Source organism: Populus nigra, chromosome 7 (assembly GCF_951802175.1).
Source record: "Populus nigra chromosome 7, ddPopNigr1.1, whole genome shotgun sequence".
In the NCBI taxonomy this organism is placed as follows: domain Eukaryota; kingdom Viridiplantae; phylum Streptophyta; class Magnoliopsida; order Malpighiales; family Salicaceae; genus Populus; species Populus nigra.
This window is the reverse complement of record NC_084858.1, coordinates 14573196-14600195: the sequence shown is the minus strand read 5'-3', so window position 1 is coordinate 14600195 and position 27000 is coordinate 14573196. Positions and strand designations below refer to the sequence as shown.

Sequence of the window (27000 nt, the reverse complement as noted above, 5' to 3'; positions counted from 1 at the left end):
GGATTAGAGTGCATCCTTCGAATGGTTTGGTTGAAATCAAGCACACATCTCGACTACATGGAAATGAAGATTTTGTGTTAGCACAACAATGTCAACAAGTCTACTATACATATCCACCTGGTAATAAATCATAAGAATGGTGGACGGTTATTAAGACAACTGCTAGAAGTCGTTATAATGTTGACATGGGTGAATTTATTGAAGATGCCAACAATGTGAGATCATTTGATGTTGATCAGTCAGATGAGATTTCTCAACCATGTCGTGTCCTTCCTACTACAACACTTGATGATCCAAATATACTTGTTGAATCATCTTATTATAAAGAAATCAGGCAACATGAATTGATTCAACTTGACATGAATTGGGGAAACAAAGATGATGAAGATGAAGATGAAGATGAAGAAGAAGATGGTGATGGTGATGGTGATGGTGAAGAAGAAGAAGATGATGATGATGAGGATGATTGTTATGGTGGTGATGGTTAGGAATGATGATAATAATGAGTAGCACAAGTTAATTATATTTTGTAGTATATGTAATGAATTATCTTTATTATATGTATGAATGATTTCATATTATTTGACAATATTTAGGCTTTCAATGTTTTTTTTTATTATTTTATTCAAGTGTGTGTTATGCATCACATTACATAAATCATTTTCATTCACCTTTGAAACCATTTATAACCTTTCAAGTATCAATCTTTAAATTGTGATTCTGATGTTATATTTTATTTTGTGATTCATTTTCTTGCTTACAGATGCTGAAGCGTGAAAGAAAGGGTTCTTCCTACTCAATGTTTTGATTTATAGGACCAAACATTAAGGTAAGCATACTTATAAATTTTGATTTATGTTTAATTAATTATTTAGATTTTTATTTTTATTATTGTTTGTGTTAACTGGCTTTTGACAATTTAAACTTCATGGTTGAGTTTTGTCATTGCAAGGAATGCTTAATGAAATTGTCTTGATGTTATTTATATATTTGGTTTTGTTACAGTAATTATTTTATTTGAAGTATAATATTTTTCGGAGTGATGACTATTAAGTGGACAATCCATACTGATTTTGAACATCATAAACTAGATATTGTTTGTAATGAATTGGGAAAAAAATGAGATTTAACAGTTTGTTTTCATTCTAGTTATGGCAGTCTTGGGAAAATATCTGTGAATTTTTTGTTCCTGATGGTTTAAATATGAGCTAATTTATTGTTATGTTGTATATATTCATATTAAATGTTAGTTATTTTTTCTGGTTTTAGCATGCCTCGACGAGGATCCATATTAGATTCTAGGAGTGACAGGTCTACTTCATCCAAGTCATTTCAAACTACATCAAGGCATAATAACAAAGGATCCACATTTCATCAACCTGTGTATCAGAACGTAAATGAGTATTATATACCCACTTTGGGGAGTACACATCCTCCTCCACATGATTATGGGAGGGTTGATGCATATCAATATTGTGAGGGCTTTCGTTTTCAAGATTTGCTTCAAACTCAAGGAGGTTTCTCTCGAGATAACCAACTTGTTTATGGAGGACATAATTTATATGGGACTTATGGGAGAGTTGATGGTAATGATGATGATGTGAACATTAGAAATGAAGATGAGGGAGACGGTAGTAATGAGAGAGGTGTATGTGATGAGAGAGATGTATGTGATGAGGATCAAGATGGTGTTCCATCATATCACGGTTCAACGTCTTCTCCATACAATTATGATCAAAGTGTTAAAAGGAAGGGTTTTGACACGCCAATAGATCCAATAACAAGAAAAAAAGAGCTTTGTTTGTATGGAACAACAGAGTGAGTTCAAACTTTTAATAACTAACTTATTAAGGTTATATTTTCAAGTATGAAAAAAATTACTTATTATTGTGTAATTATTTGTTTAATATAAGTTTGTTATTATATATTTTCAGGTTTAATAACGCATCGTGTGGCCGTGCAATCGGAGATATTTTGAGGTCCAATTTTAAGGGAGCATGGCACTCTTGGGAAAAAGTAGATCCAATGTGCAGGGATGAACTCTTTAAAGAGTTTAAGGTAAGAACCAACACTAATTGTCATAATATTCTTTTCAATTTTGATCACTTTAATGTAGAATTATGAAAATTATCAACTGAATAGCTATGACTGATTTGTGTTATAATTTGTTCTTATTTCTTGTTTACTCTTTAATATCATTTAATTTCTTTAGTTATTACATCATCTTGCAAATTCTGAACAAGATTGTTAATTATTTATATAATTTGAAATTTTGTGCACTCTTTTTACTTCGTATATATATTATTTGGTAGAAAAAATATTCCTTTCCTGAGGAAGATGAGTCGATTGTTCGTAATATTTGGGAAGATAAGGCTAGGATAGCTTTGAATCAACAATTGACACGAGCTCGCAAGAAAGCCATGTCAAAAGAAAACACTACAAATATTATAGATTGTCTTGATAAAGGTCCTGCCTGGATAAACAATGATAACTGGAATCAAATGATCAAAGATGTTTGGTCCACCCCTGAATTTCAAAGGAGATCTGAATCTGCTAGGAGGAATCGATTAACCAAAACAGATGGCAAAATAAGCACTCATTCTGGAGGAACAGTGTCATTTGCATCATATCGAGCTAACATGGTATGGATTCTTTTTTATGCTTAAGATAATAAATTAAAATTTGTATATTTATCTTTTATAATATTTATTAATCTTGAAAGCAAGAGGAAGCTGGTGGAAAAGAACCTCCATGGGATGATGTCTTTTCAGCTTTGCATCAAAGTATTAAGCAATCTGGTAGCTTCGTCGACAACAAGTCTAAAAAAGTGGTTGTATGTATTTTTATTTGATTATTTCTTAATATAACTTAAGTATTATTCAACATTCAAATTAATTTATTATTGCATGTATTTTATTTATAGGAAAATTATAAAATGGAGATGATTTCAAAGTATGGAACTGATCGGGAAAATCATCCTTCATTTGATGGAGCAGCTTGGTGTGTGGCTTCAGGAGGAGTTACAAAGGGTAGGGTATATGGTGCACCTCGTATGCCAAAATCAAAAGTTAGTACAAGCTCTTCATCACATTCCTACTCGGTGGAGTCATCATATCCCAGTTCATCGTATCGAGCATTGCAAAAGGAGATAAAGGATAAAGAAGAAGAGATAAAGAAAAAAGATGATTTTATTCTTGAAATGAAACGGCAGATGGATTCCATGAAAGAATATCTTGTGAACAATCTTGGATACCATGGTGGGACATCAAATATTAATCAAGGTATGCCACCACCTTTGACTCCATCAATATCGCCACCTATGGCTCCTCAGATAATGACACCTATAGGTCCCGCATCTCAACCAATTTTTCGACCTACACCTCGACCTTTATATCCTGATCAATCTTGTGTTGATCCACAATATCATGATTCGTCTTCGCAACCAGCACCATGATTGTATCTTTTGTTGTTTTTTTTTATTGTATTTGAACTTAATTGTATTAATGCAAGTTTAACTAAATTTTTATAATATGAATATTATTTTTATTTTGTTTTTTATTAATGATATAATTATTTTTAATATTAATTAATTTATGTTGGTTATATAAATTCTACAACTTTTAAAATATCCATAAATAAATAAATAAATAAATTAAAAGTGATTTTAATAAATAAATAAAAATTAATTTAATAAAAACAAATGCAATCACCAACGGATTCTCCGTTGGTGATTGCAACTGATGAATGAATCTGTTGCTGATTCACAAAACTAGCAACGGATTTATCCGTTGCTGATTTGGCAGCAACGGATAATCCGTTGCTAGTTTTCCGTTGATGATTCCATTGCTAAATTATTTTAGCAACGGATTTTAGTATTATTTGCAACAGAATCGTCCGTTGCTAATTACTCCATTTTTTAGTAGTGCTCCAGATGATGGTATTAAACTTACAGTTGCCGAGTCCAGGGCAGACTTTGACCATCTCTGTAGTGAAGTACATGATGCTATTGAGTCACATCATTATGTGCCAAATGTATCAATATCTGATACTATAGCCTCTACACTTGCTATTCAGATCACTTTATTTCCAAATAAAGGTTTTTGCATCGGCCACACCACTAACCATGCTGTTCTTGATGGCTTGAGCGTATCCTTCTTCATGAATGCATGGGCTCGCATTTGCAAACAGTTAGTCGATGAAAATATGGAAAACCCTAGCTTGTTACCGGAAGAATTAACCCCGTTTTTCAATCGAACAGCTGTTCAGGATCCAGAAGGGTTAGACATGTCGTACTTGAAATTCTGGCTGGGAGTGAAATCTCCAGGTTCTGATAACAATCCTAGGAGTTTGAAATTCTTCCCAAGGGTTAGACATGTCCTCGAACTTTCTCGTGAAGACATACAGAAGCTTCGGAAAACGATAAACTCTCAACTTGATAAGCTTGGATCTAAAGAGGAAGCAAATCAAACAAAGCCAATATATTTGTCGACTTACGTGCTTGTATATGCATATACAATGGTTTGCATGCTTGAAGCAAAAGGCATAAATAGCAATGATAAGATTAAGATTGTGATTCCGGTAGACTGTAGAGCCCGTTTAAACCCTCCATTACCTAAGAATTATATTGGTAATTGTGTTAGCTCCTTTGATGTGGTTGTGGAAAGAGAAGATCTCATGAAAGAGAATGGGGTTGCGTATGTTGCGAAGAGGCTTACTGAGATGATAAAAGGATTAGAGAATAGATCAGTTCTCGAGGGAGCAAAGGAGAGGATACCATACACTGATTGGGAGAAATTTACTCAAACGGTTCGAGCTGTTGGGACAAACCGATTTGGGATGTATGGGGCAGATTTTGGATGGGGGAAGCCAAGCAATGTGGAGGTCACGACAATAGCTAGAACTGGTGCCTTTTCTATTATGGAGAGCAAAGATGAAGGTGGTGGAGTTGAAGTTGGTTTAGTCTTGAAGGAGCATGAGATGAAACTATTCGGTTCTCTATTTACCAGAGTTAAGATTTCTCAGTCTACATGTTAGACAGTTGTCAGTGGTTTCTTACCACTTAGTCAATAAATTCCTATTGCTAAGGGATACTGTTTCATTGAATTAGTCGTACCATGTTACTCTTTGGTTTCAGTTTAGGCTATATAATAGCCAAGTTTGTTCAATAGAACAAGAGATTTCTCCCAGCTGCATTATATATCTTCTTCATAAGTTTTTCTGTCTTAATAACCAGTGGCCTTAAAATGTGAACTGTAATCGTGTATACCTCTCTAAGACATGCTTATACTCTTCTTTTTTTCCTCTAATATTTATGCTGTGCTTCAATTTCTAAGACTTTTGGAGTTATTAATGTAATTTTATTTGCTACTTGTTGTGGAAATCTGATTATCTATTACGTACTAAGATAAGGTGTTGAATATTACAACATGGCAGGGCAGAAGATTCACTACAACATTAACAGTTTTATGGACGGTTATTTTCCGTCAATGTAAGATTATCATTCTGTCGGTAAAAGTTTCACTACTAGAAAATTAGAAAAAACCAACGGAATTTTTTCATCAGTAAAAATTACTAACAAAAATAATTCTGTCTCTACTTCTGTCGGTATTTATCGACAAACAATTTTCATCGGCGATACTATCGGTATATACCGACCGTATCGGCGACAGTATAAGAAATCGCCCATAGTTTTTTTAAAACATTGCAACGGTATGATGACGTGGATTTTTTTCAGATGATTTTACCGATGGGATGACCGAGGGATTCAAACCGAGATCGCCATACAGTGACGTGGCACAGTCACCGATGGACTCACCGATGGGTATATCGACGGAAACGTTCCGTCGGTGATTCCATCTTTTTAATACAGTCACTCAAGTTTCTTATACTTTTGTACGTGGTCACAACATCCGTTCTCCGAGCAATTTATTGTGGATTTTATTATTTTTTGTAAGTAAATCTATCATTTTTAGTTTTAACATTTAAATGTCAATTTTATTATTTTTTATTGGTTTTTTAGTATATGTATATTTTTGTTAACGTATGTACTTGTTTGAATGTTATTTGTCAAAGAAATTTATAGTATGAATGTATAATTTTGTAGTTGTTATAGTTTGTTTTAGATTTTGTCAAATTGTATTTGCTTGTAAATTGTTGAAACTTTGTTTGAATTACATTGAATTAGATATGTTGTGAAATAAATAATAGCTTGTTTAACGGGTCCGTTTTAATTTTTATCAATTCTATTGCGAAGTTGTGATTTCTGTATATATATATATATATATATATACATATATATAGACGTTGATAATTGATAATTGATAATGAATATTTAACATAAGGGTTTTTTTAGTTTGTTGGATAATGTCGAGGCAAATCAATATTTTTGCAAATTTATTTACGTAACATAAATACTTAATACATGTTGTCGTTATAATTTTATAGAGGTTCTATAGAAGTCATGGATGATCATTCATGATATATCGGGACTCACCCTAAGGATTGCAGATGATGGATTATTGTAACAGGGTTTAGGGTTTTATTAATTTCACAACATCTATTCCGAGGAATTTTACTGATGACGATATTAGGTGTCCATGCATGAAGTGTAAAAATAAAAAGTTTCTGCATCAAGATGTTGTAACGATGCATCTTTTAACCAAAGGGTTCATGGAGGATTACCTGTGTTGGTATGCCCACGAAGAACTATTTGTTCCTAATGAGAGCATGGTAGAAAGGGTGGTTGGGTCAACTTCTAGTGCTAGCAACGTGCATGCAGTTAGAAATGACAACAGTAATCCTTACATGAATATGGTTATGGATGCAATGAGAATGAGTGAAGGTAATGTCAGTGAATGTCCAATTGTAGAAGAAGATTCTAATGCAGATGCAACATGGTTTTTTAATCTGTTGAAAGATTCTGACTATCCATTATGGGATGGCTGCATGAACCACAGTAAATTATCGGCCGTAGCACAGGTGTTCACCATGAAGTTAAATCACAGGTTTAGTGAGGCCGGTTATGACAAGATTATAGAATGGGCGAGAAGCATTTTACCTAAAGGGAACAGGCTGAAAGAGAACTTTTATGCTGCAAAGTCCATGATGAAACCTCTCGGTTTAGGATACCAGAAAATTGACATGTGCCCTAACTTCTACATGTTATGCTACCTTGAAAATGCTGAGCTGACCGAGTGCATGACATGTGGGCATTCCCGTTACAAACCCAGAACCAGCAGGGGAAAGACTCGTGGCATATAAAAAACTTATATACTTCTCAATCACACCTAGATTACATACGTTATTCATGTCACCAAGGACTACTGAGCACATGACATGGCACCAATCACATCATGCAGTTGATGGAGTGATGGTGCATCCTTCTAACAGCGAAGCATGGAAACACTTTAACAGTGTGCATTCTCACTTTCTAGCTGAATCAAAGAACGTGCATCTTAGGTTATGTATAAACGAATTCAACCCAGTTGGGTTATTTGCTGCTCCTTATTCTTGTTGGCCGGTCAAACTAATGGTTTATAACGTGCCACCGGGATGTGTATGAGGCGGAGTTCATGTTTTTATCTATGGTCATACCAGGTCCGAGCTGGGCACTGTTGGTAAGTTATAAACATTCTGGAAGTGAAAAAAAATACCAACCGGAGTTCTCGTTGGTAAGTCTGTTGGTTTTAGTTGAATTTCTAGTAGTAATTTTTCCATGCCGATCTCTCCATCATGTCCATGAAGAAACATTCTTGTTATCCTACTCTCTAGTTATAAGAACTTATAAACCGTGTTTTGTTTTCACTTAGCTGAGCACTGTTTACACACTCACTAAACATTGAACATTGTGGATTTACTGTTCTTTTTCTAATAATTCATTTTGGTCCTCAAAATTTTATTTTGTGCGATTTGATCCTAATTGAAAGCTAATCGCTTATGATTTCTTAGTCAAGAGGTAAATTAAAAGAATAAGAACTGAAATGAAAAAGACCCCAAATATGAATGGCGTACCAGAGATGCTATGCAAAATATACTTCGGTCCTCGATCTTTAAAAATAACATAATTTATACAATTTAGATACCTTAACATTTTAAAAAAATCACTTTCAATACACAAGTTTACTTGTATTATTTTTTAGTCTTTGTTTAGAGAGAGGAGAGAGATAGGTGTTGTTGGATTCTTACAATTTAGATGCCTTAAAAAATTTTTAAAATCACTTTCGATACACAAGTTCATTTGTATTATTTTTTAGTTTTTGTTTAGAGAGAAGAGAGAGATAGTTGTCGCTGGATTCTAGTGAGGAGAGAGAAAGTCACCATTCACTCCATTTCCAGCCATGAAAATGAGTTTTATTAGTGTCCACGAATTTGTAAACACTTGGTCAAATTTTTTTAATTAGTAATTTATTAAAAAGAAATTATGAAAATTAATGAAATTAAAAATATTTTTTTATAAGAAAATTTAAAAAGAAAGATAAATGAACTGAGATTGTTTGTTTAAGGCATAATAGTTTGTTCTTGTTGTGATCCTGTTGTATTTATGATTGTCTTGTTTATTTTCCATGAGTGTTGTTATTGTGTAAATTTAATCAATGCTTGGTGTGTTGTTGTAGGGGTGATCATTTTTAGTTCGGTTCAGTTTTTACCAAAAACAAGTAACCAAAATCGGTTTTTTTAAAAAAAAACCAAAACCGATTCAAACCGATTGGTTTCGGTTTGGTTTGGTTCGGTTATTTTAGGGAAAAAACCGGTTCAAACCGGTTAGGCTCAGTTTTTTCCGGTTTGGCTCAGTTTTTATTCCAGTTTGGTTTGATTCGGTTTTTTTGGTTGCAGGCTTATAAATCCAAAACCGAACCGAACCAGTTGGTTTTTTTTTCACGGTTCGGTTTTTTCAGTTATTTTTTTTCCAGTTTTCTCGATTTAATCAGTTTTTTAGTTTTTTTGCTCACCCCTATGTTGTTGTGCTTGATTGTGATTAGGATACTCAATATGACGGCTTTGAGTTATCATTTTTACATTAAAAAAAAAACCACATTTCTTCTATGAAATTGAGTACTTAAAATGTACGTCATTGTGATTTGTTTGCGTGAAAACATTCAATAAATGGATATCTATGATACTTTCTTTGTATTTAAAATAAAAACAATCTCAAACTTTTTTTCATATTTTGCTCATGCTTTGCTTAATTTTTTGTTTTTATCCAACTTTATTTGTTATTTTATTTCAATGTTTGTGCTATGATTTTTTTTAGTGAATTGTGTAAGATTGTTGTTATAGCTTGTTTGTAAAATTGTTCAAAATTTGATCCTTCAACAGTTTTGCTTTAATTTGAATATATAAAAAAAAATCTCGTATCCAAGTTACATCAATCAATTTAGTTAATGAAGGGAAATCTATTGAACAATGAAAATATTCCTAATTCCCAATAAATATCCAGAACGCTGTCCTATATTAACTTCAATAATCTGGTTTATTAGTTGTTTCCTGATGATTGAACACCAGACATCCAGAGGTATGGAAAGAGCTGAAGAAAGGTGCAAGATGGAGAGTCACATTAATACTCTTCCACAATTAGGTGAAGACCAAGGGAGTTAGAAACCCTAACTTTGGAGGAAGTGTTGTTAGGGCAAGGGCTTCAATTAAATTATCTTTACAGTTCATCTAAGCTAAAAAGAGTTATCTCACTGGATGAATGAAATAAGGAGCAAAAGTAAAATACTTTTCACTTGTCTTCTGCGAGTCTAAGACTGTCACGTCTTTGTGGCTACTCAACTTTTGCAAGTCCTTATCTAAAAATAAAATTCCCTTTATATCTCCTTTATCCCATAGTCAAATCTAAAATAAAAAAAGAATCCACCAATAGTTCTAATGTGTCTCCTAAACGTTATTAGATTTTTCTTATCATATTTTGTTTAATGTTGTGGCTGATTTTGCTTGCCGATTCATTTGCATGCTTTTTTATGTGTGTTTTTACCTGTTTTTGCATGTATATTTAGTATATGAAAGAAAGTCCTTGATGGTGATGATCGAGGATGATATTTTGGATGCATTTGTGTCAATTTTTTATCTATATATTTCATTTATCTATGTGCACTATCAGGTTCTTAGCCCACCATTTCCCCAAGGATAATATTTATTTATTTATCTTTGTTTATTTTTATATTAATATAAACACGAGGCAACATAATATAAAACACAAAAAGCATCCACTAGAGTAATTTTTATAGTTCTTTTGAGGTAACCATTTTCTTATCTTAAAATCGATGTAAGACCATGTTTAAGGTGTTCTAATTACCTTTCAATCTAGATGATGATTTTTTTTAATTTTTTATTTCTTTTACCTTTTCTCCCTTTTGGAACACCAAAATGTCCCTTGTGATTTTAGGATTCATTGTACAAAACTCATTAAGGTTAGTTAGATTTATACCTAGAGTAATTTTTTTCTTTCCTTTCACATAATCATTTCCTTATCTTAGAATCGATGCAAGACCAGTTTTAGGGTATTCTAGTTACCTTTAAAACTAGATGGTGACTTTTTTAAAAAAAAAAATTCTTTTACCTTTTCTTCTCTTTGGAACACCAAAATGTCCCTTGTGATTTTAGGATTCATTATAAAAAATTCATTAGGTTTGTTGTGACCTATTTTTGGGTCCCCGCACAAAAAATAATAAAATACACAAAAAATCAAAAAAATATTATCACAAAAAAATAATAGCAGTGAGAAGAGGATGTCAGAGCGCTCAGAAAATGGTCAAAAATTGGTTGAGGAGGTTTAAAAATACAAAGATTAAAATTTGACAGTATTTTATTGACTGGTGAGAGCCCTGTTGACAAAAAAAATTCAATTTGAGGAAGAAAAGTCCAAAATCAGATATTTATGGACTCAATTAAATTTTATTGAAGGTTTAATTGAATTTATGGAGGTTTTGATTGCAAGAAAAATTGATTTTGGAGTTAATTTGGGCTTTAATTGGAAGAAATTAAAGTTTTGGGGTCAAATTATAATTTTTGGAAGTTAATTTGGTCAAATCAGGGGCTTAATTGCATAAGTATTGAAGTTTGATGGTCAATTAGGGACTTAATTGAAGAAATCTGAAACCATGGACCAAAATGAAAAAGGCATGAAATAGAGGGGTTTAATTAACACCGAATCAGAGGCCTAATTGAAGAAATTAGAAGTTTATTGCTCAATTGAGGGTCAAATTGCACTAATTCAATACCACGGATCAAAGTGAAAAAGGCGGCTAACTTCAGGGCTGCTATTAGATTTTGGCAGGGATGCAATTGCATTGATTTTTAAATTAAAATTGCAATTTAGGACTTGATTGAACAAATAACAAATTGAGGATCAATGTGAAATTTAACACATTTTGCCACCTTTTCCTTTTAAATAAAACAGCGCGTTTTGTCCAAAACGGCGTCGTTTCATTCACTGTTCCCAAAAAAAGAAGAGAAGATCGAAACAATGCCGTTTTGAACGGCACCATCATCTTTTTCCCCTGGACGTGCGAAATAGGGGAAGAAGATGATTTTTCTTCCTTCCTTTGTCACCGCCCTCAATCCTTCCAAAAAAGACGCCGACACCTTCAAAAAGACGCCGACACAACCCACTTTCCACGTGTTGAAGGGGCGGTGGAGAGGGGGCAGCACAGTGGCCACCCCAACCACGTCTCCCTCCCTTATTTTGCCTATAAAAACAGGGGAAGGGGAAGAAAAAAAAACCAAGAGGGGACGAAAAAAAAGAGAGAACAGAAGAGAAAGGGCGGAGAAGAGAAGAGAAAGAAGAGAAAAGAGAGGGGGAAGGCCGAAAGAAAAAAAAAGAAGTAGAGAAGAGAACGAAAAAACAAAAGAGAGAGGAAGAAGAAGGAGCAGCACCGTCGGCCGCCGCGAACCACCAGCGCTGCTGCCTGTTGACGCCATCAGCACCGCCTCGACGCCACTTCAGGTCAGCCTTCTTCCCTCTCCTCCTCTACCTCCTTCTTCTCCTTCTGCGTTTCCCTCTCTACTATTCACGTTGCATATGAACAGTGGAGGTCCATTGTAATGGGCTGGCAGCACCAGCCCAACCCATGTAGTTGGGCCAGGTTCAGCCCAGCCCATGTATTTGAGCCTGACTGGCCAAATAAAAAAATTCCAAAAAGAAGAAAAGAAAAATTCAAAATTCAAAAATTTTTTTCGGAAATTTTGCAAGTTTTCCGCATAGTTTTTATGTCATTTCCATTAATATTGGGTAATATTTTTATGTTGTAAAAATACAAAATCCGGTATTAAAATACCCGATTTTCGTCAAAACTTCTAAAAATACAGAAAAAATTGAAAAAGAAAAAAATGTTTTTGTGCATATGGGCAAGTGTCTCAAAAGCTAAAAAAATCATATTGTGTTTTTCATACATCAAAATAAACAATGTTTTAGCATACATTTTGACTTTAATAACCAGTTTATTAAAGTCAAGAAAACATTGGCCAAAATTTCAAAAACAACAAAAATTTTATTTTGTTTGTTTGTCTCTTAGTATCCGGGGTATGACATTACACGTAATGCGTATTCTGTATATTTAATTCTTTTTTGGGGACAATAGAACCCGGGGTATGACATTACACGTAATGCGTATTCCGGATATTTAATTCTTTTTCGGACAATAGAACGGTTAGGTTTTACCGCATTAAGATAAGAATCTCCTTATTAAGGAAGGCTTGTCTCGAACCTTAAACAGACCAACAATTAGAAATCACAACATGACTTTAGATTTTATCAGACGAAACAATGCAGTCTACCTTAGGTAGGGCGTATTTGGAGTGCTAATACGTACCTTTCCTTTACGCAACCAGTCTCCATACCCGATCTCTGAGACTAGTTAGGGTTCCTAATTACCAGAATACTAGGTGCGGACTCCCAGTCCATGTTTTATTGATAAGAGGCAAGCATTCCTTGCCTCTCCACCTGTGCCAGATATAACCACATTCCATTTTACTTGAGAGTGGTGGGCGATCGTCGCGACGCCGCACACGTGCGACAAAGTTTAGCTAGGCTTATACCTATGTAAAAAAAACATATATATATTTAAAAAAATATTTTTATTTCTTTTTAAATTATTATTTTTTCATATTTTATTATGATATCAGATCCTAATTCATAACTGGCCACCCTAGAGAACATGTCTTCTTCACAAAACTCTTCAACATCCTAACCCAAGACAACACAACCCTCACTGTCGCTAATTGTTCCTCCGCGTAATGCTACCAATTCTACCCTACAAAAAATTAGTAACAACTTTATTCAACATGCCTATCATTACCTTCCTATAAAATTTATGAAAAACAATTATATTTTTTAGAGCACATAATTTCATCCTTTGTGTATTCATCCTTTTTTGACCATTCAGACCACTTTAGCATTGGTTTTGACCTCTCCCTTCATGATACAAACCATATCTATCCTTACTTCTTGTTCATCAGTCTTTTATAGATAATGATATGTTTTTTGAATTCCATGGTAATTATTTTCTTATCAAATATTGTATTTCCAAGACTATAGTTTTTTCCCATACTGCCAAAGGTGGTCTTTATCTTCATCATGCTTCATCTTATCTACCAGTACTCTTGCCTTTTATGTTGTTAGTGTGTCATCTAAACCCTGGCACCATTGACTTATCCATCCTCACTCTCATATGCTACATCATATAGTTTCCCTTAAAAAGTTTATAATCTTGCCATTTAGGTAAATCTAGCAAATTATCATCAAGTTCTTCTAAACATATAAGCACTACTCATTTGGATTTGGTATTTAGTGATGTTTAGGCCTTTTTCATTTACCCTTGATACATAAGTAGAGTTACTTTGTTATTTTTGTTAATCATTTTAATAAATTTATTTTATTTTATCCTATGTGTGTCAAATAATAAATATATGATATTTTTATTTAGTTTTAAAAACTTGTTGAAAACAAATTTCTTTCTTTTACTAGAAGCTTGCAAACTGCCAACTCAATACGGACAAGGCGTCACCTTCAATCATTAATGTCACTCACTTTCAAATATAGTTTTGTTTTCAACCATTCAATAACATACCAAATATTCTACGATTCAAAACCTAACCAAACATTCAAATACATATGAAAAACAAATCAATGCCCTTAACAGCCATCACCCTTCTACGAAATTTTTTAAAAAAAATTATAAGTCTTTTATACCAGTGGGTAATCCCACTTTCTATTCTTTTTCTACGTTTAAAATTATTTTTGAATCAGCTTATATTTTCATCTTTTAATTCAACCAATTATGCATTATTAATATAAATATAATTTAAATTAGTTTGTACGTGTGTGTGTTTTACCTATTCATCTTTTCTTATTTAATAAATGCTGAGAAATTTTAATTTAGAAGAGGTTAATTATCTTACAAATTAAAAACTCGTATTATTACATGCATGCATTATACAAAAAGCAAAAGAATGGAAAACTAAAAAAAGAAGAAGCAGCGTAACTTAACGTGTCCATGAGACAAAACTTTTAACAAGATTGAATAATTTTTCTGTTTTTATTTTTTATTTTTTATTTTTTTTAATTATGTAAAAGAAAATAGAACTTTAACTCAAAAAAATATTCAAAATTTGTATTTATCGTAAAATCTTTTCTTTTTATGTAACAGAAATTTTTAGTTAAGCAAGTTCACATTCTAATGAATTTCGTTTATTTAATTATTATATAATGGAGATTCCAATGAAAAAAAAAAGGCAAAGGAAAAAACAAGGTTAAATTTTAGAGTACTCCTAGATCTACTTAATGTGTCCATTTTAAGGAGATAGACAAATACAAAAATGAAAGAAAAAAAAATCAAATCCAAACTTATAAGAAATAATAAGAAAATTTTCATTTAGCCTCCAAAATATTTTTTTCTACAAAATCCTCATAAAAACGCATGTGAAAGTTACTTTTTTTAGAAGACCAATAATTTAAATTTTGGATATACCACAAGTTATTGAGATATTCTCAATTTTGCACACACTATTTTTGCATAATCTTACAATTAAACTATTTTGATTTTTCAAATATGTACATAAAAAATGAGACTATTCTCACAAAAAAAAAATAGAATTTTGATGAAAACATGAACGAAAAGCTTTAAAAAATGCACTTTCAAGTTTACAAACATTGATGAAAATTTCATTATTTCAATGGAGTGAGATTTTCAAATATCCTGAATGAAAACCATAGGTCGATGTATGGTTTTCAAGGTTTAAGGTTAGTATTAACTTAAATATTTTTTTATTATGTTAATTCAGTTAATTTATTGAAATTACTAAAATTTTTCATTTATAAATTTCTGCTGCAAGGGAAAATTTGAATGAGAGAGAACTAATAATAATATTGCGAGGATGGTTTGGGAAAATCACACTGCAACTAAATAAGATCGAAATCAAGATAATTTTTTTCAAATATTAAAATTTTATTTTTTATTTACTAACAGAGAATTCATTTGTATCATATAAGTTGGGTGATTTTTTGTATGAGACGCAAAAGAAAGCCCAAAAATATAAAAAATAAAAAGAGTTTCTAGACTGGAATGATGTGGTGTTTGGAAGGATTTCAGACCGCCATACATCTTCGAGGTTGTATGGATGGAATACATTTAGCACGTGATGTCTGCGCGTTTCACGCGACGGTCAAAATTCAGTGCAGAGAATCAGAACCAGCATGTTCGCGATTCCATTATCACGCATACCAACAACTCAATTCTATTCGTTTCCTATGTGAAGCAAATGGTAAGACTTTTTTTATTACATCCATTTTTTTTAATTTTTTTGTATTTTATAAATACATTTAACTAATAACATTTTTATCTTGCAGGCTAGGTTCTTGGACGCAAATTAAGCTCGATGGATTTTTTGTTAAAATACACATGTGGAGTGATGATTGCCAAAAATAGGTTCAACAGTTCGTCGATATATAGCCGAGCTTAACACTTTATGATATGTTGGTTTTCAACAAGCTTTTTCTCTCCAACACACACATATTCTAAAAGTTTAGGGATTGTTTAAATTTGTTATTATAGCCTAAAACTAAAGTTGCAAAGAGCTACAATGACCCTTGATTAAAACCAAAATAGACTGAAACATCAAAAGAAAAATCATAAATTTATTACTTAAACTCTATCTATTGATTTTCCTCCTTAACAAAGATAAGATATTTTGTTTCATATGTAGTTTGTTCGGGGTTCTATAAAAGGCATGTTAAGAAGGTGTTCGATTTCCGAACTTGTTCTGTTCTCTCTTTATATCCATCTCTCCTTTGTTTATGTGTCATGGCATCAACCAAGCCAGTAAACGTACTCGAGGTTTGCCACGTTAGTCCGTCTTCTACCTCACCCGAGTCAAGCACCGAGCTATATCTGCCTCTAATCTTCTCTGATATCTTCAACCTCAAATTCCCTCCGGTTCAAGGCATCTTTTTCTATAAACTCACTGAGTTAACCCCTACTTTCTTTAACTCCGTAATTCTTCCCAAGGTCAAGCACTCACTCTCTTTAACTCTTTCCCACTTCCGTCCTCTTGCCGGTAACCTCACATGGCCTGCAAATTCCATCAAACCCGTCATTACGTACAATACTCCAGATGATGGTATTAAACTTACAGTTGCCGAGTCCAGTGCAGACTTTGACCATCTCTGTAGTGAAGTGCATGATGCTATTGAGTCACATCATTATGTGCCAGATGTATCAATATCTGATACTATAGCATCTACACTTGCTATTCAGATCACTTTATTTCCAAATAAAGGTTTTTGCATCGGCCACACCACTAACCATGCTGTTCTTGATGGCTTGAGCGTATCCTTTTTCATGAATGCATGGGCTCGCATTTGCAGACAGTTAGTCGATGAAAAAATGGAAATCCCTAGCTTGTTACCGGAAGAACTAGCCCCGTTTTTCAATCGAACAGTTGTTCAGGATCCTGAAGGGCTAGACATGTGGTACTTGAATTTCTGGCTGGGAGTAAAACTTCCAGGTTCCGATGACAATACTAGAAGTTTGAAGCCTTTTCCATTTCCAGAAACTCCACCAAACCTGGTAAGAACAACGTTCGAACTCTCTTGTGAAGATATACAGCAGCTTCGGGAAACGGTAAAGTCTCAACTGGATAATTTTGGATCCAAAGAGGAAACAAATCAAACAAAGCCAATATATTTGTCGACTTACGTGCTTGTATATGCATATACGTTGGTTTGCATGCTTGAAGCAAAAGGCTTAAATAGCAATGATAAGATTAAAATCTTGATTACGGTAGACTGTAGATCCCGTTTAAACCCTCCATTACCTAAGAATTATATTGGTAATTGTGTTAGCTCCTTTGATGTGGTTGTGGAAGGAGAAGATCTAATGAAAGAGAATGGGGTTGCGTATGTTGCGAAGAGGCTTACTGAGATGATAAAAGGATTAGAGAATAGATCAGTTTTTGAGGGAGCAAAGGAGAGGTTACCATACAATGACTGGGAACCAGATATTCGACAGGTTCGAGCTTCTGGGACAAACCGATTTGGGATGTATGGGGCAGATTTTGGATGGGGGAAGCCAAGCAATGTGGAGGTTACGACCATAGATAGAGTGGATGCCTTTTCTATAATGGAGAGCAAAGACGAAAGTGGTGGAGTTGAAGTTGGTTTAGTCTTGAAGGAGCATGAGATGAAACTATTCGGTTCTCTATTTGCCAGTGGCCTTCGATGTAAACTGTAATCTTGTGCCTCTCTAGGACATGCCTCTGCCTGCTTCTTTTTTTTTTTAATGTATGCTGTGCTTTAATTACTTGGAATTTTGGAGTTATTTATGTAATGCTATTTGCTTGTGCTTGTGAAATTTTGATTATCTTTTGCTAAAGCTACGTTTATAATAACTTTTTATAAATTCTCTCACAGTAGATTTTTTCCATAAATTCTACCAAAAGTTTTTATATATATATATATATAGACACACACACACCCACACCCACACCCACACCCACACACACACGGAAATGGTTAATAAGGAGTGTTTATCTAAAATTATTATCACTTATTATTTTCATAAAATGTTTTTAAAGATAAAAGATAGCAAAACAAGAGCTTCAAAAATTTAAACAATATCAGTTAAAGTTGAAATGAGAAAGCAAAGTTGAGGAGACAAATAAAACTAAAACATATGAGGTCATGAGTTTAAAGAGGAAAAATAAAGTGAGCCTTAAAGGAAAAAAAATTGAGGAGAGAAAAACTCAGATTCCACTAAGGGAGAAAAAAATCAATTAAAGTCGGGATTGAAGAGAAGAAAATAAAAATGAGAAAAGAAGAGAGTGTAGAAAATATAGGTAAACATTTGAGTTTCTATTCAAAAGAGAGAGATCAAAAGTGCTTATTTTTATGACATGCCTACTATTTTACTTGTGTATAAGGAGGCATATTTTAACACTAACAATCTTGATTCTTTTATTCCTAGTATTGCTATATCTTTGTTTTAGGATTTCGAGAATGATACAGGACAATCAAATTTGAATTCGAGCTTAATTTATCCTATTACACATATTTACATCAACAAGCATATTTTTCGATCCAATCATTGGATAAAGCTGAAATGTTTCCAAAAGTTTTCAAAGATCTTTTTTTTTTTATCTTGAGTTAAAATTCCAGGATGATCGAAGTTTGGTAAGACTTTATGATAAATAGTCGAAGTTGTTGCCCAGATCTTGCTATGTTTTTCATGATAAGATCCACAATGGTTTGCTATTGATAAAGGTGCAATAAAAAATAATATGATAAAGTATAGAATCTTATCTTTAGACTTGATGATATTCTTAATGAGTTGCATGGATCTTGTTTGTTTAGTAAGATTGATTTGAAAATTGGTTATCATCAAATTAAGATGAAAGAAGGGGATAAATGAAAAAATTAATATAAGACTAAATATGGATTGTTTGAATGATTAGTCATGTTGTTTAGTTTACTACTATTGCACATAATAACTTAATGAGATTGATGAATCATATATTAAATGCATTAATAGGTAGCTTCGTTGTTGATTACTTTGATGATATTCATAGTAAAAATTTAGGTGAGTATATTGAGTATTTATGATTTTTGTTTAATATGTTACAAAAGAAATTGTTATGTGCTACCTATTAAATTGAAAAAAAAAATTATTCACCATTTAAAATAGTTATGGTTTAACCATACTAAATTTGACTTCTTTACTTGTTGATGAAAGGGTTAGACTTGATGGCAATAAAAAAACATAGTTGATGAAAGTATTGTTTAAGAAGATACAACAACATTTTAAGGGGAAAAAAAATTGAGAAGTCATTTCAAGCAAACAAAAGATGAAAAGGGATTGTCTTTGAATCAGGAGATTAGGTTTGAGTTCATATGCGCAAAGCTTGGACATAGGAAATCAGAGTTGGTGCTTAGAGAAGATGATTCATTCAAATTCCTTGAAGGATTCAATGCCTCTAAAATGAATCTACAAGGTGAGTATAATGTTAGTGGTATATTCAAAGCTTATGATCTTTCTTTATTTGATATAGGTGATTATTTGAGGTCGAACCCTTTTGAGGAGAGAAAGGATGGTGTGATCCTGGCAACAACAATATCAAAGGATCCATTAAGAGTGTTCATTAGGTCTATTCTAAGGCCTAAAACAAAGTGGATCTAAGAAGAGTTCAATCGGCTAAGTCAGACATGGGGTAAAAAGGTTTAAATTTGTCAATTTGGACTTTTGTCTACTTTTCAAGTCATAACTAAAGCTACAAGAGGATTTTGGATATGATTCTAATTGGGTTGAAAACTAAGCATCTATACTTTTTCAATAATATATGGTAGGTCCACTAATTCATCTAGACAAGAGAGAATGACGTATTCGAAGTTAAGCCTTACAAGATTTCATATCAAACAACAAGAATTAATTTGTTATAAATTAATTCTTAATGTACAGGGCATCAGGCTTTTGTTCAACAAGGATTCTTCAAGAATTATTTCTATTTGGTGTTTTTCACTATCATTTGCAGAAAAGTGTGAAAAATAATCTTGGACTATTGTTTTATTTATTATTATTATTTTAAACTTTATTTTAATTAGTTTGGGTTTTATTTAAATTGGATACATGTCTGACCGATTAGTTTTAGAATTTACATATAAATACTCTTATGTAAGGATTTTCTCTTTATGTGGTTAAGTGATTCTCATACTAAGTTCTTGATTGAACTTGCAAACTTCTTGAAAGATTTATCAACTTTGTTGTGATTTATACTTCTCGTTGTAGTTGTAAGGTGAAAGTGATCAATTGCATATAATTATGGTTCTTCAAGGCAAGGTTCTTGTTGAGTCAAGTTGCAAACTTTTCTTCAAAACTCAAATTAGTAATTTAAAAGACAATTTCACATCAATCCTTGATTTATTTATTTTTATATGAGATCTTTGGTTATTGTTTCACGTTCTTTTTTTTATCAATGTAGTTGAAAACATTTATAAAATTTTGTTATTGTTGTTTTTCTCAATACTACTAATAATAAAAAAGAGTCTTTTAAAGTAAAACATTCATAATTTATGTTTATGCCTATATTTTTTATTTCTATTTATATCACATATAACATAAATAAAAATAATAAAATTATATCAAAATTCAAAAAATTATTAAATTGCAATTTTATATGGACATTAGTTATTTTCTTATGTTATTTTTTACTCTTTAAGAAGAATTTATTCCTTTTAACAAACTCTACTCGTATTGAAAAAGACTCCTCAGTCAAAAGGTATAATAAAACTATTATTTATGTCTATGTCTTTAATATTTGTATCACGTATATTAAAAATGAACTTTAAATAAGAAAAAAATATATAAAAACTATAATGCTAATATAATTATGTTAAAATTTAATAGAATCTTAAATAAAATTTTTATTCTCATTTAAATTGAATGCAATTGTTTTATATATAGATGGTTTTATTCAAATTTGATTCCTACTATACATAGTATTTATTGATTTATTTTTCATTCTTTTAAAATTAATTTTAATATTTTTATAAGATTTTTATTAATACACATGCAACATATATGCCAAAATATTAATATACTTTAAGTTAATTTGTACTTCAAATGATTAGTTGATTGGTGGATGAATAAGTGAGCTCCTTATAAAAGAAAAAAACTTGGGCTTCAACAACCGGAAGGAATCAAATTTATATCTTATTGTAATATTTATATCTTACATAATAACACAATTAAAATGAACTCACACACTTCACTTTAGATGCATTATAGGATTGCTAATAATCAGATGAAATTTACATTAGATAGTTATAAGAATTCACTTAGGTAAAATTGTTAATTCTAGAATCCTACATGAATCGGTCGACCGTTTAGGGTTGCTAAATGAATTGATCGATTGCTTGTTCATCAGTGATGAACACTTTGAAATTTTGTAAGAATCAATCAATCAAATGGCTTGACCAATCTAAACCAGTCAACCATTTTAGCTGTTAAAAGAACAATAACAGCTATAAACAACTATTTTTCTTATAAACATATATATAGCATGTCTAATTGCAAAATTAGCAAAAGGATCTGAATATATATAATGTACAAGCTATAAAAACCAAAACCAAAATAATTAAATACTATAGGCTGACCTATTCTAGGCAGGAATTATGGGGGGGGAAATTGGCCCTAAGTTAACCAAAGAGGGGAATAAGAATAAGGATAACCAACACCCAAACACTCCCATCCCATTTAAGAGGGGTATAAATGAAAAGGGGGGAAAAAGAGATGACTTTTTCTCTTCCCCGAAACAGGCAACAACCCTAACTACAGCAGCCTTCCCTCTCGCAAAGAGAACCCACCCAAATCAACTTGCATGCCATCTTTCTTGAATGATTGAGTGAATGAAAAGTTAGAGAAAGGAAGGGAGACTGAAAATATGAAAGAAGGAAGAACCTAGAAGGTCGGCTGGAACAATAGAAGAAGGAGAGAAAAACTAAGAGGAAAAGAAGAAGAAAACCATCAAAACCTTCCCAAATTTTGTTTAAAGTTGTTTCTATATCACTCGTTATTTATTGCTTCATGATTTTAGGACAGGGAGAGGGAGAAAACTCAAAATGAAAGATTTAGGGTTCTTACATTTGTTAATTAAAAAAATAAACAACTAAATGAGAAGATTGAAGAAGAATTGGTAATGAAAGGACACAAGTGTAGAATTTTTACTAAAAACATTGATGAACATGGATGATTATGGATAAATAAACCCTAAATAAGGGCCGACCAAATTCAAAGGATGAAAAGAAAGTGAATTGAAGTGATGGATTGTATAGATTGTTATCTTGTTAAGCCTTTAGAGATATGTTTGAGCTGAAACAAAGATTATGCTATGTTAATGCTTTGATTTTGTTTATGTGATTGATGACCTTGCATGATTATGAACTAAGTAAATGAATATGTGATTATAACATGTTTTTGTGGGCATACTTGTGATAGAAATGATGAATTGCATGTGTAAATTAGAAAGAAAATGGACAACAATGTCCGACCAAAAAGGAGGAAACTATGATGGAGACCTTGCATGATGAACACTTTTAGGGAATCAAGATATGGAATGAAAATAAGACTTTTGCATAATGAATAATTCCTATTAAAATGTGTTTGATAAGTTGGAATGATACAATTATGAACAATAGTGAGAATAGTTATTGACAACACTAGGCTCGGCCATAGACCAATAGGTGGGAGAATCCTTGGAAAAATGTACATATGTTGGATTAATCTTGCATTGTGTGACAACCTTATGATAAACTTGATGAATTATGGATAGTGTGTATTCCTTACTCTCGTTCATGTCTATTTGGTATTGGTTTGAGTTCTGCAAGAACCGCAAAAAGGTGAGATGAGAGGTGTGAGCATGTAAGGATATTAAGAGTGTTTGAGCAAAACACGAGGGATGTGAGGATTTTTTTTACCACTAACCAATTTTTGCAAGTAATGTCATGTCAACGCAAAACAACACACAACCCCCTCCCAATGTAGAACTTAAATTCCAAATGCATGTCATGACAAAGATGATGGAAAGAATTAATTTTATAATGGGGAACGTGTGTGACAGACTTGCGAATGTGGGAAAACATGGTAACGTGGCTGGAACATGTACCCAAGACATGAGAAAATTTGGGCTCAACACAAATCTAACAATGGCAGTGGGGCCGAAAGGCCAAGGTGGGCTTATTATAAGGATTTTGAGGAGGATGTTGATGATATTGGTGATGGCGGTTTTAAGGATGAGATCATAGGCCACCGGGAAGGTTTTCGACAGCCTAGAAACTAAAGGGATTTGATGTATTCTGATGAGGTGTTATGGCAAAAGAAAAGGAGGATTCAAAATGAGAGGTGGTATCAAATGGAGAGAAATAAAGAAATTAGTGTTTTAAAAAAAGAATCCAATAATCTATCTCGTATTCTAGGGGAGATGAAGCAAGAACTTGATGTGTTAACAGCATCAGTCAATGCCTAACAAGCTTCAGAAATAGAGGAGAAAATACGCTGCAATGATGATATACGAAATAGAACTACTGCTACTTTCATCCAAAGTTGTTGGCGATGATTGTTGACAAGAAAAGAACTCCAAAAGCTTCAAAAAAAGGCTAAGGAATTGTCCATTCAACTTATTGGTGATTCTAGGACGAATCATCTTGAAGAGAGAGGGAATGATACGATCCAGGAAAGGTCAAATTCGGATTTTGATGTAAAATATGCAATTATCTAGTTTTATGACAACAATCATAATTCTCAATTCGACCATTGGATCAGATTGAAATTTTACGTAGAGTCTCTTGACATGTTTTGCTACCTTGGGTTAAAATATCAGGTCAATCAGAGTTTGGGAAGGCATCGAAACACGGGTCAACATAGGCAATATTTTGTTATTTACTTCCTTTTGACTTGTAGACTTCCTATTTGGCTAAGATTCTTTTCCTAAAATGATGTGGCAGCTTATTTTAGGAATCTCCTATTTCTACAATGATTTTTAATGGGCTGCAACATAGTTTCCAAGTGTGGCAATGATTCATAAATATTTTAGAATCCTTTTCTTACTAGGATTCCTTATCCATCCTAGCTACAAAAAAAGGAAAGAACATTTCAGAATTAATTATACCTTCAGATTTGATTCTCCTAGCTTATATGGGACTTCTAAAGGGCAATAAATCTAATCCTATTATATTTAGGATATTAAATTCAGATTTATTGTTGTTATTATTATTTTCTTCTTAGTTTAGGGTTTATTTATATTATTTGGGTTTCATTGTAAATGGACATCATATAAGTCCACATAAGGGGTCCATTAGGGTTTACTTTAGTTTGGAGTCACTATAAATAAGGGCATAACTAGACATGTAAGAGCAGACAATTCAGATTAATAAAACTTCTTGTTTACCGCACTCTGTGTGTGTATGTGTTGGTGAGATAATCTCCCTTCCATGGTTCTCTAAAGAACTAAAAAACGACTTATCGAAGAACAATTGTCTTCGTGACGTCATCCTTATACTTCTCATTCGCGAATCAATATTCGTCGGGTGGGGGTCTTCGTTTCCAATAGTGCTAGTGCCTAGGTACAAGTTATCTTTGTGTCACACTCTTATCAAACCTGATTTACTTGGCTTTCCGGGAATTAGTGTCTTTGCGTGTGGGTTACGTGACCATGTGATCACGAGGTTCGCATTATAGGTTGTACAGAATAAACTAGAATGCCTAAGATGTATTTTACCATGCTACGATGAATGAGAAGTGATGTTAACATTGAGGAGAATTGTAGTATGCCAAAAAAGGAAGTGACAGGGCTACAACTATTAAAGAAAGGAATGTCGATCAATAAGTTATCGCTAATAATATGTTTCAGTACAAGCTATCGTTATGAAATAGGGACACCCCCTTATAACCTTTACTTTGTAAATTTGAATATGATTTGATTATGGTCTATGCTTGAACTAGGTTGAAGCGACAGAAGGAAAAAACTTGACACGGGTCCTAGGTGTAAACTAGGAAAAAGTAGCATCAGAAGTGACTTAGTTTTCGCTGACGATTTTCTATGTCAAAAGTCACTTAGTTTTCGCTTTCGCTGATGATTTTCTGTGTCAGAACTAACATAGTTTAAGTTGACAATTTTCTGTGTTGGAAGTGACTTAATTTTTGTGGACGATTCCAATGTCAGTTAGCCTAACCCCATCATGGAACACTAGAATTAAATCATAGGATTTATATGGGTAACCTATATTTAGAATTAAAAAAAATGTCTGGATATGATGATTTTCATTATATGATTATATCATATGAGGAACACTTGAATGTGAGCTTGTGCATTCTTGGAATATATGTGGTATTAGTCTATGAGATTGTTGAATACAAATATATTGATTGATGATCATTGGTGTATTAGGAGGTGCGACTGAGATTGGATCTTTGATCGGACGAGGACACCCTACGAAAGGAGTAGGTAGGTGGTCTCCACCCTTTTCCGTAATTATATTAGATCCTTGTAATGAATGTTATATAAAATTGTTGCTATTCGGATATGATTACTGGAAATTGCTCATGAAATAGCTGATTGAATAATGTGATTAGCTTCGACTAATAATATTCGTAATGGATGACCAGGATTGAATATTGTGATTAGTTATGGCTAATGATATTCATAATAGATGATCGAGATTGAATAATGTGATTAGCTATGACTAATGGTATCTGTAATGGATGACTGAGATTGAATAATATAACTAGCTTCGACTAATGATATTCGTAAGGGATAACCGAGGTTCAATAGAGTAATTAGCCTCGACTAATGGTGTATTTATTAAATGATCAAGATCAAATGATGGAATTACATTTAGGTAATGACACTTTGGCTTATAAACCAAGGGAGACCAGGGAGCTAACTTCAATCTCTAAAACTCAAATTGAAATAGATGTACAAATTAGATTAACATAGTTCGATAAAATCATAGTGATTGTATTATATGAAGTTAATGAAAAGAATTTACTTACCTAGGTTAATAGTGAAATTTGCAATTATATTTTTCTATTCATTATTTTTATAATATTAAAAATCGTTTTTATTTCTTATAATGCATTTGAACTACAATTGGGACATCACACAGCCAAGGCACGTAGGAACTCCATTCCATGGTTTCATATGCTTTGATATAAACTATGTAATCACATGTTTAGGGTGATATGCATTTTGTGTAAAAAATGTAATAGTCATGGATTTGTCGATCAACACTTTTGTAAAGACTTGTAATGATGATTTTCTAGAAACAAGGATGTGAACTAATATGTATGATGACATAATGAAATGAATATGTTGTTTATGTACTCTCTACTATAAGATGTTGGATTATATGATCATATGGGTGTCACACTATTATAACTGGCGATGCTTATATGCTTGATCTATAAACATGGTTGTACAAAGCATCAATAGGTGAGATGAAAGAAAAAGAAAAAAAAAATAACCCATTTCATGTCATTTGACTAATCAATGTGTTGGGAATTAATGAGAAACCTTGACCTATTACAGTTGGTATCAGAGCATGATTAGTACTTGCAAGTGTATTTTTATCAAAGTTTTATATCATAATTTTACACTTAAATTATCAATATCTCCTTAACTTGAGCATGTTTTATAATAACATGTCTAATAATATAAAATACCTTTAATTTATGGTACATGTTCATCTTAAATGCAAGCCTATCACATACATCAAAGGATTGATTGATGAGTTTAACTACTGAAATTGAGAAGACAAATAAAAAGCTAAGCTTAGAAAGGAGATGTTGGTTCAATCCAAACTAGAACACCATTTGGTTATTAGACCATAACTGGAACTGTAGAGCTTGGATTTAGGTCTGGTTTATATGTATGGAAAGCTAAGACATAGACCTAAAACTTTGATAAGAGTCCAAGATTCAAAAAGACCATTTTCAAGTTCAAATTGTAGCAACAACAGAG

At 32.6% G+C, this 27000-nt stretch overlaps 2 protein-coding genes across 2 annotated transcripts; both read left to right on the top strand.

The window, feature by feature from the left end:
• The first annotated feature begins 185 nt into the window (after nucleotides 1–185).
• LOC133700086 (uncharacterized) lies at nucleotides 186–5034 on the top strand. Its single transcript, XM_062123648.1, has 7 exons — nucleotides 186–334; nucleotides 1270–1818; nucleotides 1935–2058; nucleotides 2313–2642; nucleotides 2723–2833; nucleotides 2924–3347; nucleotides 3953–5034. The coding sequence occupies exons 1-7, from the start codon at nucleotides 186–188 to the stop codon at nucleotides 5032–5034; spliced, it is 2769 nt and encodes a 922-aa protein (XP_061979632.1).
• An 11264-nt stretch (nucleotides 5035–16298) lies between these two features.
• On the top strand, nucleotides 16299–17726 carry LOC133700085 (phenolic glucoside malonyltransferase 1-like). The gene has a single exon (XM_062123647.1). It carries the CDS (start codon nucleotides 16299–16301, stop codon nucleotides 17724–17726), a length of 1428 nt encoding a protein of 475 aa, XP_061979631.1.
• Nucleotides 17727–27000: the final 9274 nt, after the last annotated feature.

Excerpts from the sequence above, each read along its gene's own strand:
- LOC133700085 (XM_062123647.1), top strand. The coding sequence starts at position 16,299 with ATGGCATCAACCAAGCCAGTAAACGTACTCGAGGTTTGCCACGTTAGT.
- LOC133700086 (XM_062123648.1), top strand. The coding sequence starts at position 186 with ATGGGTGAATTTATTGAAGATGCCAACAATGTGAGATCATTTGATGTT. Across the intron at positions 2,643-2,722 it reads CATCATATCGAGCTAACATG|CAAGAGGAAGCTGGTGGAAA; the intron begins GTATGGATTCTT and ends TAATCTTGAAAG. Across the intron at positions 2,834-2,923 it reads ACAAGTCTAAAAAAGTGGTT|GAAAATTATAAAATGGAGAT; the intron begins GTATGTATTTTT and ends TTTTATTTATAG.